Consider the following 16,195-nt stretch of genomic DNA (forward strand, 5'->3'; position numbering starts at 1 on the left):
CACCACTAAAAACAGCTTAACTGTTCATTTATATTATCATTTTTGGACTTTGCTATGTGCAAATTAGCTACAAGTGACTACAGCTCAAAAATAATGTATTGGGAGACAAACCGCTTTGGGATAGCTTGAGAATGTCAAAGGTATTAAATCAAATATTTATTACTTTCTGTTAAGGGTCTATATATTCAGTGATTCGGCCCCCTCCACCAACTATAAGCTAGGTTTAAATTTGCATTATGTGGAAATGAAAGATATTTGGATTATAAATCTGATGATTATGATCTTGAAGTCACAGGTGTTGATCACAGAAAATGCAGCCATGTTGTTGAATATCTAGGAATTACTACCAATTAGGTTGGTTTTCTCCAGGTCTTAATGGTATTTTTTCCATTCAGTAATTTCCCTCATTCACCTCTACCATTTAATTTCTCTTCTTAAAAAAATCTTCCTTGTTTGGTTTTCTTCTAACTTCCTTACTAATACTAACTCACTTATAGCTCAGTATTTGCCACCTGGTGACAAGAATGAGTACTACACCAGTGTAATTTACAGTCCATTGACATCTTAAAAGTGATCTGGATTTGTCCAATTTGGATCATATGCGATAGACTTGTACCTTTAATACATCTCTCCATCCATGCACATAATTATTAAATCTCATCCCATTGCAAATTATCTGCCATGGTGGCTGCTACACGATTACCAGTAGCTACAGAATCAAAACAATATTTCTGTATCATCAGAAATATATTTGCAAAACTCTCTCTGCCCTCCATCACATCCAATCACATAAGCCCAACAGTCTAATTATAAAGTGATTGAATGACACACTCCAGGAATGGACTGAAGTATTAAATTAGAAAATGAAATTTACCTTTCTTTTCCTCCTTTGCTTTCTGTGTGGCTAGGTCAGCCAACCAGTGTAATGCTGATGTAGTGTCTGCTGAACTCAGTGTGCCATCCTTCAAGCTGGCTGTGGTGGAGAGCCCTTCGTTGTCACCTACAAAGCTCACATTATTACTACTGCTCTCGCCCTGGTTCATGGTATTGTCTGCACCAACCGCACCACTGCTGCTATCTGCTGGGTCTGGTTTCACTTCCACTAAACTGCCATCAGGTTGAGGTAACATAATGGAGCCTCCACTGCTTGCTGACACTTCATTCATAGCAACTGCACTGGCAGGATTTGGAAGACTGCTTGAAAGCTAAAAAGAAAGTCCAGAATTTCAAATAATACAAAAACATTCATTTACAAATGACAAGACTGGTTTAAATGCTAAGAGGTTGCAACACAGAAACATTTAGCCCAACAAGTTTGTATTATTAACCCACTGCTCCCTTTCTAACAGCACTGTGTATATGTACCTAAACCACATGTGCACAGCTGTTCAAGGCGGTGGCTCACCAACACCTTCTCAAGGACAATTAGGGATGGGCAAAAAATGCAGGCCTAGCCAACAACGTCCACATCCTGTGAAATAATCAAAAAACTCGAGCAAATAGCTTTAATCACATTTACCCGTCCTATTGCCAGATCCCTTCATCCACCTATACAATCATCAATAGTGATATAGTTTCTGCCTCAACAACCCTGTCAATGAATTCCATAACCTCAAAGCTCTTTGAAGAAGTTTATCCTGTTCTTTGTTCTAAATCTTGCACGTTTAAACATATATCTCTGGCCCCTCAATCTTGAGCCCTCAACTACTAGAAAAAGTAAGGTTTAATTTACCATCCTTTCAGAATTTTAAATACTTATTTTATCATCTAGTTATTGCTTCAATGAAAAAAAACAAAATTTTCAAGTTTTTCTTCATATTTGTATTTCTTCATATCAGATAACAATCCCAATATCCTCCCTATAGAGCTCACAACTGCAGAAAGTACTCAAACTGAGGGCTTATTAAAACTTTCATTAGTTCATCATTACCTCTTGGCTTTTAAATTCTATACCTCAAGATAAAACCTAGAACTCCAATAGCTTTATTTTTTTAAAAAGCAGTCTTTATGAAGCTGAGGTGCTGCCTTTAATGTCCTGTACTAGCATCTTACCCTTGTTCATGTCCCGCTGCTTTTCCACAGCACTGAGTTTATTTTCATTCAGAGTAAAATTACTCTGTTGTTGTTTGCTTCAACCAAAATGCATCAAATAGAACCTTTATTTGATCGTAAAATATGAAATACTTAACAGAATATCAGAAATATCATCTATCACTGTTTTTGTACCATACAGACCCAATTTTATCTCCTTTTTGAGATCACAATTAATACCTTACATTCTTCCCCTATCTAACACATACATCACTAGAACTTCCCTTGGTGCAAAGACATTAGTAATCAAATTTTTCTGATACCTGTTTCTAACATTTTATTGGAACTGCTGTTGGTTTATAACTTGTGCAAAAGACAAGCCAATGGAAATTATGCAGAGGTCTTCCTGAGTGGTGCAAGTGTCCAAAAACATATTACATCCCATAATATCTGTTATATACGTATACCTCTATCAATTTTTTTCCAGGCGCATATCCAACTCTCTAATTTTCTGATAGAAACAGACAAAAATGCTTCCACTGGAAATCCATTTCCCATAAATACACTACCCTATACATTTATAGTTAAATCTCTTCATCCTTCATATTTGAAATTGAATATGACCATGCTAATCATATTGATGTTTGCCTTATTGATGCTCTTTTAAGATCCTGAAGACAGGCTATCATATTTTAAAGTAGCTACTCTCGAATGCTAGGTTCCGAATGTCAATATCCAAAATCAATAAAACCTACCTGTGACACTCCATTTGGTGCTGCTGGCTTGGGCAGAGGCTTGAGCTGTTTGGTAATACATGGGCAGTTTGCTTTGATACCCCACTTTCCCCTTGTTGCATGAACCATGTCTCCAATATCATAAAGAGCTGTTAAGAGAGGAATGTTTTCAGAAATGATCAGGTCAGACTATTTCTTTAAAATGTATCTTAAAAAATGAGACACACGAAATATACAGAGTAAACTTGTTCTACAGCCAACAGCAGCACAGGGTTAATGAAGTGACTTTAAACACAGCTAAATGGGGTCAGATGACCTGTCCTAGCTCTGAGGGGCTGTAACTGTAGGTGATTTCTCCCACAGTGAGATAACGCCAATACATAGACAAATGACAGCTGAAAGAATGAGGAATTTGTAGGGTCTGAGAAGCCTTAAATCTATGCAATTATCCAGGCTTTGAACTTACAGCAACCAGGCACCCCAAACCACAGATACTATAAGTTAGCCCACATTGTACAGAAATTATAGCTATTATTGTAAAGCAGAGAATATCAACTTAGGTTGTAATTATGCAAATTTGACAGCAGTTCACTTACAATGAAATACAAACCAACTGCTTCTCCATAAACTATTAAGCTAGGAGATAACAAACTAGCAGGAAATCAAAATTCTCTTCTGTATTCCTGAGGCAGATTGATTGGCATTGGGCAAATAATATAACACTGCATTATTTAATATACAGAGCTGCACACTATTAATGCCATAACAACTTAAGCCTTTCCCTCCAAAAACTTATTTATGCTTTGCAAATGCTGTGACAATTCAGTGCATGCTCTAGTTGTGATTAAGAGCAGCTGATAATAATTGAGGAAAGGTTAGGGCATGTATATAAGAACCAGTTTCCACCTGTGCGGGGAGAAACTGTGCTGGAGGGCAAAGTAGTCTGCACTTATGTCATACTGGGTTTGTGAATAAACCTATGTTGAAGACAGACTCGCTCCAGCTTCTTCCTTTACCAGATGCCTGCTCAATAGATTAACATGTTAGCAGAAGATTAACATCGATCTGTGAAGGTTGGAAGCTGAAGAAGAACATTTTTTTTGTCTCTCTTTTCTGCAAATTCTCAAACTTTGATTATCCAGTTTTTTTTGGGAGTCTGAACCACATGAGCAGTGGAAAAATAAGGTGGAAATGTGCACTTGGGTTACCTCATTACCCTAGAGAAAGCAACCTATGGCCTTGGCTTTGTCACTACCAGGAAAAAGATTAGAAGCATTTTCAGAGCTGGATGTGGGTGACTTGGATACTGAACAGGGATTATCTCTTCTGTTACGATTTATGGATAGAATTTAAAACAAAGATGATCTGTTGGAAGCCTATGAAGCGTGGTCAATTTTTAATAAATTGAAGACGACGGACTATCAGTCCATGGAAGTGTGTGTTATGGACTTTGATAGGTTGTGTAAGAGATTGATAAAGTTTGACCTAGAGATTCCTGAGTTCAAGTTACTGGATTGTGCACAGATCTCACGTATAGACAGACTTCTGGTACTGACAGGGGTTCAATTTCATGGAGCAGATTCTCTTTTAGACCAAATGGCTGCAGGCTTAAAAAATTTTTTGGAAAAGCAATTATTTCCCACCGCTATCAGGTCACAAACAGGCAGCTCTGCAGCGATACAAAGAATGGAGAAGCTCCACGGTTGCTGAATTTTGAGACCGTCTGAATACTAGATGCAGGCATCAATACAAAGATGGTGTGCAGATATATGGTCTGAGGAGGATTACACCTTTAGCTAATTTGTGGATCAGAACGGAAAGCAGGACCGGGATGGCAACCATAGATACTATGAACCCTAGAAATGCAAGAGGAACTGTTAACAGGTGCTTTTGTTGTGACTCTATCATTACGCAGTGAATTTCTAAGCAAAAAAATTGAGTCTTTGAGGTAACGCATGATATGAACAATTCTGACACTGAGAATGATGAGGGTAGCCAGCTTGAAGGAATTGAATTTGTTAATGGAAGCCAGAATCTGGTGATGAGCGTTTTGGTCGTCGATTCATTCAACTGTGCAGTCGTGGACAGCGGTTGCACTTCTACAGTGTTTGGGGTGGATTGGCTCAATTGCTGCTTGGAATCTCTTGACAATGAAGATCGACATAAGGTTAAAGTGTATGAAAGTTCCTTCTGCTTTAAGCTTGGGGATGACTATACGCTAAAGTCTTTGTCATCCAATGCAAAATAGCTGGAATAAGTCTCTTCATAGCTCTGATGTGGTCTCCAGCGAGATACTTTTTAATATTGAGCAAGTTCTCAATGAAAAAAGCACAGGTGTGGAAAGTGACAAAGCACTTGTATTTGGGAAAGCCATGGATTTACATTTCACCCTACCAGGGCAATACTGCATACCATTGAGGAAGTTGGATGTTTCTCATTGGGAAGTCCAGGCTATATTGTTGGTTTCAGGGGATGAGGGGCTAGCTGACAGGAAAAGTATTATTTGGAAATTACATAGAGAATTCGTACACCCTATGTCACAGAAATTAAAAGCTCTGTTGAGGGATGCTGGAATAGTCTATAGGGAATTTGAAACTCTTATTGAGCAAGTTGTGCCTCAAAGAAACATTTGTGTCAAATACTGGAGGACACCAACATGTCCCATTGTAATTAATGGCGTAGTGGCTAAGGACCTAAAGGTATGGGATAAGGATCGATGTTTTTTTTGTTACATTTTGTGGATATGGCACAAAGCTAGATTAACCCTACTGTCATGGAGATTAGTGTCTATAATGTTATTGGGAATTATTTTTTTAAAATAGTTTAGTGGTGTGTGTTTTAATTGGATTAAAGCCAGCTAGTCCAGCTGCTTTGATGTATAGAAAGAAGTAGATTTGAAATGGTAATCAGATAAACATGGGCAAGTTTAGAAACATAGGTGTCAAGGGGGCAATTTGCATTTTTAAATAAAGCATTTAAAAGAATGAGCAAAATCTTGCACCTAGCTGGGAGACACCAAGCAATGTGCTTATATTACTAATAAAATTAGTGGGATGAAAATGTTATTGTTAGAAGATGTGGCATTAAAAACCTAGTAATACAATGGTAAATTTACAATCAAAGGAAAAGCTAGGTCTAAACAGAAAGGAGTTTGTGTGTGTAAGGCAGAGGCATTTAAGATCTAACCAGCTTGTATGCCTGCAACTGTGTCTGCAAGGAACCTCATTTTGAATTCGTACGGTCAAATGTGCTTTGCCTGGGGTCTTTTTAAATCTATGAGTTTTACTGTTGCCTTAATGGGGGTGTAACTGTGTGTCAGATTAATTAGGGGGTTATTGTAGTTATTATAGTAGTAATTTTGTAGACATTGTATGTGCTTACAATTTTTCTTGTATTAATAAATGTTTAATTTAGTTTTATAAAAAAACCTCTTGAGACTCCGTGGTCTTATTACTACTGAATTCAAAGCCTGCATCTGGAAACATACAAAAATGCATTATAACAGTTGTTTCAAGTTTCCTTCTGGGATTTGAACAACTCAGACCTTACCATCGGCTGTGTCATAATACCTATCTACAGTGATAAATGGCAGGGACAAACGGACCATTGTAGCCAAGGTCATGGAAAAAATGGGTTGGTACTGGTCTAGGAACATCAGCAAAATTTTTGACAGACAATGGAGGAGAATTCACATGACGAATTTCAGGACATGTACGAGAATTTGTATATTGTAGTTATGAGTAATGCGGCTGAGAGCCCATTTAGCAATGGCTTGTGAGAGAGGAATCACAGTAATTGACGAAATGTTGTCTAAAATACTGGCTAACCAACCGACATGCAAGTTGCAAGCAGTACTGGTATGAGTGGTACACGCTAAAAATTCTTTGCAAATGGTTGGCGGGGGTATAGCTGGTACCAACTGATATATGGAAGGAATCAAATTGCCTTCTGTATTGTCTGATGATCCCCTGCCCTAGAAGGAACTACCATCAGTTCAATTTCCTCTGCCCACTTGAATGCATTACATGCAGTTAGGAAAGCTTTAATCAAGCCTGAATTTTCAGAAAGAATTCAGAGCATTTCAACATCGCATAGGACCATCTCAGGTGGGCTTTATTTCCAGTGTATGGTTTATTACAAGAGAGAGGTGCATAGGGAGTAGAAAAGTCCAGGGAAAGTCATAGGATGCGAGGGGAAAACAGTGATCATCCAACATAGGAATCAAACAATAAAAGCCTATTCCTCACGAGTCATCAGCATGAATTATAAATTTTCGGCTACTGAAAATGTGATAGCGGATGACGAAGCACCATGTGCATCGCACACTCATATTTTGGGGGCACATCCAGAGGGACACGATGTGCTAGATCAAGGGTCAGATGCTGCTGGGGAAACTGATCATGAAGAACAGGAAAGGGCTATTTTTGACTAGAGGCCAACTGCCCAGAAGGATCGAATAATTGGGAGGATGCAACAACAATGGAACAGGCAGGGGAATCCACTGGAAAATATAAAAATTAGTTGAATGCCCAGGATGATGGGCAGGGGGCGAGGGCCATAGACTAGGAGAATGGTGTACGAGAATAGAAAATAATAAAGCGTAGCTCAAATTCCAGTAACGGGTCAGGTTGAGGAAAAATTCATGTATGTTGGAAAGAGGCACAGATCGGGTATACAGGGGATAGTCCAGAAAGGCTTCAACAGGCGAGTGGAAGCCGCAGTCTGACTAGACGACACAATGGAATGGAGATTGCAGAACCACCTCGACTAAATAATAGAAGCAGAAGTCCTCATGACCGCAAATTAGGAGGTAAAACCATACGGAAGGCTAAACAGGGAGTTAGAAAATTGGAGAGAGTTTGGCACATATTCAGAGGTTCCAGATATGGGTCAGCCAGCATTATCACATAGATGGATCTGCACAGAAAAGGTCCTATCAAATGGAACTTATAAGGCTGAAGCTAGGTTAGTTGACCAGGGTTTTGAATACTGCTTAGGAGATAAAAGAGGTCAGAGTGGACTTGCCCACAGTGGGAAAGCTAATTTAAAAAATAGTTTTGGCCCTTTTCGCTAAGTTTTCTTGGGAATCTAAGTCAATAGACAAAAGCTGCGTTTCTGCAGAGGAATCACCTTCAGGAGGAAATGTTCCTCCAACCTCCTAAGGTGGCGCCAGATGTAGAAGGGAAACTTTGGAAGTTAAATAAATATGTCTATGGTCTGGCCAGAGTATGGTACTTTTCAGTTAGGGCAGTTTTGTTAAAAATTGGTCTGTCTCCAACTGAAAGTGGATCCTGCCATGTTTTATTGGTTCCATGGTGGGAAACTCTCTGGCATCTTTTGATACATGTCGACAACTTCTTATGGGGTGGTACTAGCAAGTTCGAATAAAATGTTATTGACAAGATTAGAACAGAATTTAAGATTGGGAGTCTGGCTTCTGGGGCCTTTAAATATATTGGGTTGGAAATAAAGCAGTATGGGTCTGATGATCAACAATCTTAAGTGTTAACCTATCATAGTCAATCGTGCCAGGTCTTTGCAAAAAGATGCAAATGCTTCCAAAGCTGAGGCAGAGCAGCTGTGAAGTTTAGTTGGAGAATTGAATTGGCTGGGCACACAAAGCCGGATCCAACTTTTGATGCCTTAGATCTACGTACCGTAATGAAACATCCAAAGGTCAAGGGCATTTTACAGGCAAACAAAACATTTAAAAAATTAAAGATAGAGAAATGTGTGCTGAAATTTCCATTTTTGGGCAACCACATTTAAGAAGGGTAGCAGGGATAATCCAGGAAATTACAGGCCGGTGAGCCTTACGTCAGTGGTAGGGAAATTATTGGAGATTCTTCGTGACAGGATTTACCACCATTTGGAAGCAAATGGGCGTATTAGTGAGAGGCAGCATGGTTTTTTGAAGGGGAGGTCGTGTCTCACTAACTTGATCGAGTTTTTCGAGGGAGTGACAAAGATGATCGATGATGGAAAGGCAGTGGATGTTATCTACATGGATTTCAGTAAGGCCTTTGACAAGGTCCCTCATGGCAGACTGCTACAGAAGGTAAAGTCACACGGGACCAGAGGTGAGCTGGCAAGATGGATACAGAATTGGCTTGGTCATAGAAGACAGAGGGTAGCAGTGGAAGGGTGCTTTTCTGAATGGAGAGCGGTGACTAGTGGTGTTCCGCAGGGGTCAGTGCTGGGACCTTTGCTGTTTGTAGTATATGTAAATGATTTGGAGGAAAATGTAACTGGGCTAATTAGTAAATTTGCAGACAACACTAAGGTTGGAGGAGTTGCAGATAGTGAAGAGGATTGTCAAAGGATACAACGGGATATAGATCGGTTTGAGACTTGGGCGGAAAAATGGCAGATGGAGTTTAATCCGGACAAATGTGAGGTAATGCATTTTGGAAGGTCTAATACAGGTAGGAATTATACAGTAAATGGCAGAACCCTTAAGTGCATTGACGGGCACAGGGATCTGGGCGTACAGGTCCACAAGTCACTGAAAGTGGCCATGCAGGTGGATAAGGTAGTCAGGAAGGCATATGGCATGCTTGCCTTCATCGGCAGGGGTATTGAGTATAAAAGCTGGGAAGTCATGCTGCAGCTGTATAGAACCTTGGTTAGGCCATACTTGGAATATTGTGTGCAATTCTGGTCGCCACATTACCAGAAGGATATGGAGGCATTGGAGAGGGTGCAGAGGAGGTTTACCAGGATGCTGCCAGGTCTGGAGGTTATTAGCTATGAGGAAAGCTTGGAGAAACTTGGATTATTCTCACTAGAGTGACGGAGATTGAGGGGCAACTTGATAGAAGTTTACAAAATTATGTGTGGCATGGACAGAGTAGATAGTCAGAAGCTTTTTCCCAGGGTGGAAGAGTCAATTACTAGGGGACATAGATTTAAGGCGAGAGGAGAAAACTTTAGAGGAGATGTGCGGGGCAAGTTTTTTACGCAGAGGGTAGTGAGTGTCTGGAATTCGCTGCCAGAGGAGGTGGTGGAAGCAGGTACGATAGTGGTGTTTAAGAGGCAGCTTGATAAATACATGAATAGGAATGGAATAGAGGGATACGGACCCCGGAAGTGCAAAATGTTTTAGTTTGACAGGTAATGTGATCGGCGCAGGCATGGAGGGCCGAAGGGCCTGTTCCTATGCTGTACTTTTTTTTGTTCTTGTTCACAGGAATATAGATTTGATTATTTTTAATGATGCCTCTCATGTAAGCCTTTGTGATGGGTTTTCGAGCATAATTGGTTTTATAATATTTCTTATAGGAGAAAGTGGGAAATGTTGGCCCTTTGCTGGGGAAGTCAAGAAAATAAGGTGAATAGTAAGAAGTACTCTGGCTGTTGAAACTCCTTGCACTTGTTAAGGCAGTTGGCATGGCATTCTTTTTATCAAAGATATTAGGAGCAATTCTATATCAAAGGGATGCCAAAGAAACCATATGTATTGAATACTATATAGACAATCGTTTCCTTTAGGATAACGTGCACTCCACAAAATATGTGAATGAGAAGAGATTAAGAATTGACATTGAGTTTGAAACTAATGTTAGAGGAAAAAATCTCCAAACTTGAGAGGTTATTGATAGTCTTAGAAGGAGGATGCTTGATGATCTAAGTCTTGGGAGTGTAGGATTTATTTCTCTTTCTTCTTTTTTGGGATCTTGTCTGTAAATGTATACTTGTTAAATCTGTTAACATTGCAAGTACGGTGACAATTGAGTGCATGCTCTAGTTGTGTTTAAGAGCTGCTGATGGTAATTGGGGGAAGGATAGGGCACGTATATGAGAACCAGTTTCCACTTGTGTGGGGAAGAAACTGTGTGGAAGGGAAAGTCTGCACTTATGTCATACTGGGTCTGGTAAATAAACCTATGCTGAAGACAGACTGGCTCTGTTTCTTTCCTTTACCAGAAGCCTGCTCAACAAAATAACATGTTTTTTTTTGGGGGGGGAGGAGGAAGAAGAGTGTGTGCAACCAGCATCTGCAAAGTTTTGTATTTAAATTAACAAATTTTACTGCTGCCATTAAAGAAATCTAATATCCTGGATGTAGAGTCAAGGGAATCTAGCTCCTTCCATTAATAGTAGCTTTGGCAGATAGAAACAAATGTCATCTCCTTGATGCAAGGATTTATTTTATGCCCACTGCTTCTAACTTAAGGCATATAGCACTGGGAGTTAGAAACTCTGCAAAGAGATGCACAATTCAGATAATAGCTGAAATGAGTAGTGACAGACATAAATGATCTTGTTGATTTGTAAGTTTTAAAAGAAATAGGTTTAGAAATATGATCTGATTCTGAATCCAGCAGCAGTCCTTTTTAAATATATATTTTTCAACAAAACCAATAGAGCAGCAAAAATGGTGATGTGCAGGTACTCCATTCAGTATGTTGCTGCACCATGATGAGGCAGGCTCATGTCTATGGTGTCACATATGACCAATTCCTGATCTCAAGTCAACATGTAGGGGCTGCCTTACCAAATGCAAAATGCAGCCAGATCAAGTGAATGACAAAGGCTTGGAATTGGTGCATAGCCCAAAATGACTGAAAATGTTAATAACACCATAAAAAATGCTTGTGGAAAAATGTAAGTTCATTATCCTATGAAGGGGAAACTTATCAAAGCCTAGAAGAAAGGTAATTTCATGAATTTACAGACCATATACTAACCAGTGCTGGGAATAATTTGTGTTGGCATTAGATTCTCTGGCTCATGGGTCTGCCCCTTAGCACATTTCAACCAGGAGAAAACCTCATCTTCAAGACTGTCATCATCCACTAAGAGGGGAGAAAACAAAACAAATTGGACATTTTGCACCAAAAGAATGAACATGTAGAAAAGTGTACATTTGCTCATTTATTCCAGTATATTACTATTTCAATCAAGCTCAGAAGATTGTTTCTGCACCTCACTCTTTTCAACTTCTCTGGCATTTCCATCATGGTTGGGTGACTAATTATGAAAATACATTTTTTTTTAAACAAACTAACCCAAGATCACAGCCAAAATATTGCTCTTCAACATCTCATCACTCATAGAAACTTGGGTAAAGCATTTGGTTCACTCGTCTTTTGTAATGCCTGCAGTGCTTACACATCCTTGCTTGAATATGGCAAGTGAATTATATCCATACTCCAGATGTGGCCTTTAGTGACTTGTTCACATTTGTTTCTGGGGTTTCTGCTGTACCCTTCTGGTTAGCTTTGCCTTCTACTGCCACATAAAGCATTTTTGGTTTCAGTAATCTACCCAACTATACTCTGAGGTGCCTCTCCTGCAATGCATTCTCTAACCCAAGTCACTTAGTTGATTTCCCTTCATTGATCTCATTACCACCTTGTATTTTTCGATAGTAAATGCCACGCATCAGCCCCCTCCTCAACCTATTCTGAATCTTTATATTTGGTTTATGCAATCTCAATTACTTGGAAACACATCCTGTTTGATGGCTTCTACGGCTAGCTTTGTTTCAATCCCCAGCTTTAAATCATTTATATACATTTCAAACAGCATTGAGCCCTGCGACACCTGCCAATTTAAACATCTTCTTTCAAAATTACTCTTTGCTTACGCTGAATTTTCAACCCACCTCAGAATTTTGCCTCCTATTTCACATATTTCTACCTTATTGGCTAATTGCATGTGTGAAACAGCATCAAATATTTTGCTACAATATAAATACATCCAAGCCATGTGGGCCTGGGATACTTAACTTTCATTCAACTTCTTCAGCCCACTGATGACCTTTGAGACAACTATTCCCCAGGCTGATGTGTTCGCTTATTTTGTCACTATCTGGTCTCTGCATGCATACTAAAGTGCCTGCACTTGAACTGCCATCTATGTCTAGAACATATGTACAGAATATGTATCTAGATTCCATATCTTGTCTACCTCCGTCTTGACTTTTGCAATTTCTAGGAAAGCTCCGCTAATGTCACTATTACTTTACTGCCCTTGGCCTTACCATTTAACTACCATCTCTGCCAGGATACTGGCACTGGTCTGATTCAGGTGAAAGGTGCCAGCTTGTACAGCTTCCCTTTGTCCCTGTACTTTTTCGAATGTCATAGAAATTTGAAGTCAACTACTGCTATAAGGGGCATCATCAAAAAAATCTGATACTGAGCCACAAAAAAGGATATTAGGTTAGCTTGGTCAAAGAGGAGTAGCTTAAAAGAGAGGTTTAGGGAGTAAAGAGGTTTTGGAAAGGAGTTCCAGAGTTTATGGCCGAGGCAATTGAAGATACAGTTACTAATGGTGGAATGATCAAAACCAAGGATAACTGTTCCTTCATTACCAAACACAAAATTCTTCAACTGGAACACACCATAGATATAAACTTTGTAGCACCTCCAAGATGCTCCATACACATTACGAGGCTTGATCCTGATTGATTACTATATGTCATGAAAATATAATAATTTTCATATTATTGTGAATTATTGTAAAGGTAGGTTAATAGTGGGGTTTGGATTAGTTTCTCTGTGTAGGTGTGTGTATGTGGGATTTAATTGAATTGAAGACAGATGGTCTGGAGCTTTTTAGTTATCAAAAGGGAAACTAGGTTTGAAATGCTAAATACGTAAACATGGTTGAAATTTTAGAATGTGAGGTACATTTGCATTTTTAGATAAACCAGAGTAGTTTGAATTTCAAAGAGATGATGAGATGTTACACCTAGCCATAAGAAGCTAAGCCAAACAGTGTGTTTATTTTTCCCAAAGGTTACTGATAATATGGGTACTATGAAAGATTTATATTATGAGAAAGGTAAAATTGCAAAGACATACTGGAACAATGGAATTTGCATTGAAAAGGGATGTATGAAGGAGTTGAGGTTATGTGTAAGGGGAAGGCATTCTAAGATCTAACACAAGTGAGAAAAGCCTCCAGCCTCTGGGCATCAAGTTGCTGTCTACAGGAACTGAAGCTAAGAAAACTCATTTTGAATATCACTGTCCAGGGTATTGCGTGCTTTGCCTGGGTCTGTTTAATTTTGGTTGTTTTACTGTTGCCTTAACGGAGGTGTAACTGGGAGTCCGATTAATTAGGGGAGCTAGGAGTTATCATTGTTGTGACTTGTAGACCTATGTATGCGCTTAAAATCTTTTCTTTCTTAATAAATGTTTAGTTTTGTAAAAAAAACTTCTAAGACTGGGTGGACTTATTACTACTGAATTCAAGGCATGCATCTCAAACTAAAATACAAATTGCAAAACAGTTGTGGCAGCCGTTTCAAGTATCCCTCCGGGATTTGAGCAGCTCGGCATGTGCCATCCACTGTACTGTAACATATACACCCTTTGTTTGAGGTGACTCTAGTAGACCTTTTTATAATTAGATCAAATTCTCACCTACATGTTTGGTCACTACCAAATTTCTCTTCAGGCTAATCTAGATTCATTTTACTAAAAAACCACTACTTTAATGTCACTCTCAGTCATCCTCTTGCAGTTCAAAAGCCTCTTGCTAGCACAATCTAATTATACTCCATTGATATTTTACTTAACCTGAAAACAGGGTATTGTAAGTTTTACTAAGAGCGGAGCACACAATGGCTTAAGATGTTTTGCTATCTTGCAGTTAATAAAAATGCTGTGCCTTTCTTTTTCTGTACAAGTGTATACTAGATAACTAGGCTAATCACTTGTATAGCTGCACAAAATCTAACTGTGGCTACCAAAATGGGTGCTGCTTTACCACAGTATCAGATATAATACCTCCAATTTAACCATTCAATAAGTCCTTATATTCACATCTTTGCCATACCTTGTGGTGGTCGGCCCTTCCTCATCCTGTAGCAGTCAAGGCACACACCAAAACCACATTTACGACAGACCCAGTGGATATTAAAGAGAGTTGTTTCACATGCATCACACATCTCACGAATACCACGTACAGCTCTCTTCCATGCCAGTTGTTCTTGAAGCAACAAGAATAAAATACAATCAATTTCACGATGGGATATCCAATTGGAATCTACTAGGCTTACTTAAACATTTACAAGTTCAAACAAGGAGAATTTCAACACAGCACAATTATCATATTTAACAATATTTTAAAATTTTCACCTGTATTTCAGGCAATAGAATCATTCACAAATGCAGATGAACAAATAATTTGCATGAAACTACAACTTCTTGTAAGCTTCAAATATATCCAAATTATCAATTTTAGACGAGACACGATCTAGAATTTTGGGCCATTAAGTTAAAAACAGATACCAAAACCATTAGACAAACTGTGCCTGCAAAGGCAGGTTATTTAAATTAGATAGGTCAGGAAAGATCAAGCTTGTGTGTTTCAGCTGCATAATGCCATAAGGAGGTCAGATGTCAGGAAGTTCTTCTATTCCCAAAGGATAGTAGGCACACAGAACCGGCTGCTTGTGCCTGCAGTCTGTGCAGATTCAATGTGAACCTCCGAAAGACAGATGTCTTGGTTGCTGGCTGGGGTACTGATCACAGCATATAAAACATAGGCAAAATAGTAACACAAATTGTGGTCAATATGTTTTCCTGGATTAGTATTGGTAATGAAGGTCCAGAGCATAACGCTTCCAGATATTTTCCATCCATAAATTGGGCTTGGGGGTTTTCATCTGATTTTGTTGCCTCTCCCAGGAGGTCAGGCGGCTATTGGCAGGTGGTAGTTGTTGTAAATCATGACAGCATGAAGCAGGCTCAATGGGCCAGCTGGTTTTTCTCCTGGCATTCATCTTTTGTATGTTTGTATCATGCTTATATACCAGTGGTATTTTAGCTTTTTTCCTAAAATCCCAGATTTCTTGGAATCATCTCCATGCAATGGTTAAGGCCATTGAGAGAAATCTGTGTGTGGCAGGATTAACCAAACGCATAAGGGAGTAACTAAGGCAGCAGAAATTGTCTCTTTACACCCAAGTTTGCGAAACCTCCCCTCACTGAGGATAACTGGAATTATTGGAGAGGGTTTAAATTAATTTGGCAGCAAAGGGAACCAGAAAATAGTAGAAATAATCATAAATGAGATTAGAGAAGAGATATAAACAACAATAATCCCAAAAATTTCAGGGTCTTGATTGGGAAAAATAGCAAAATTGTCTAAGGAGGTATTACATTGTACAAATGTCAATGCTAGTTTAAATGGTGAGCTGCAGGCATGTGTTATATGAGATTATGGTGTGGTCACATTAAAAGGCCAGGAATGAGTTCTTAATATTTCTAGTTACCAAGTACTCAGGAATGATAAGAGAAGGTATGAGGAGGAGGGGGTGTGGCAGCATTGATTAAGGATGATGTTACAGTTCTACATAGAAAAGTTATACTAAATGATTCTAGCATTGAATCCATTGGCTTTAATTGAGAAACAGCTATTTTAAATAGAGTTTCAGAAGTGAAAAGGCAATGGACAAGCATATTTTCTGG

General features: G+C 39.0%; 1 protein-coding gene across 1 annotated transcript in view; it reads right to left on the bottom strand.

The window, feature by feature from the left end:
* kdm3b (lysine (K)-specific demethylase 3B) overlaps positions 1-16,195 on the bottom strand; it is a 137,815-nt gene that overhangs the window by 29,310 nt on the left and 92,310 nt on the right. Inside the window, exons 13-16 of the mRNA XM_078550661.1 lie at positions 14,559-14,711; positions 11,456-11,563; positions 2,787-2,914; positions 875-1,205 (exon numbers count right to left, since the gene is read on the bottom strand). Coding sequence (XP_078406787.1) covers positions 875-1,205; positions 2,787-2,914; positions 11,456-11,563; positions 14,559-14,711 — 720 coding nt within the window. The remainder of the gene's footprint in view (positions 1-874; positions 1,206-2,786; positions 2,915-11,455; positions 11,564-14,558; positions 14,712-16,195) is intronic.

This window comes from Cetorhinus maximus, chromosome 10 (assembly GCF_964194155.1).
Source record: "Cetorhinus maximus chromosome 10, sCetMax3.hap1.1, whole genome shotgun sequence".
Classification (NCBI taxonomy): domain Eukaryota; kingdom Metazoa; phylum Chordata; class Chondrichthyes; order Lamniformes; family Cetorhinidae; genus Cetorhinus; species Cetorhinus maximus.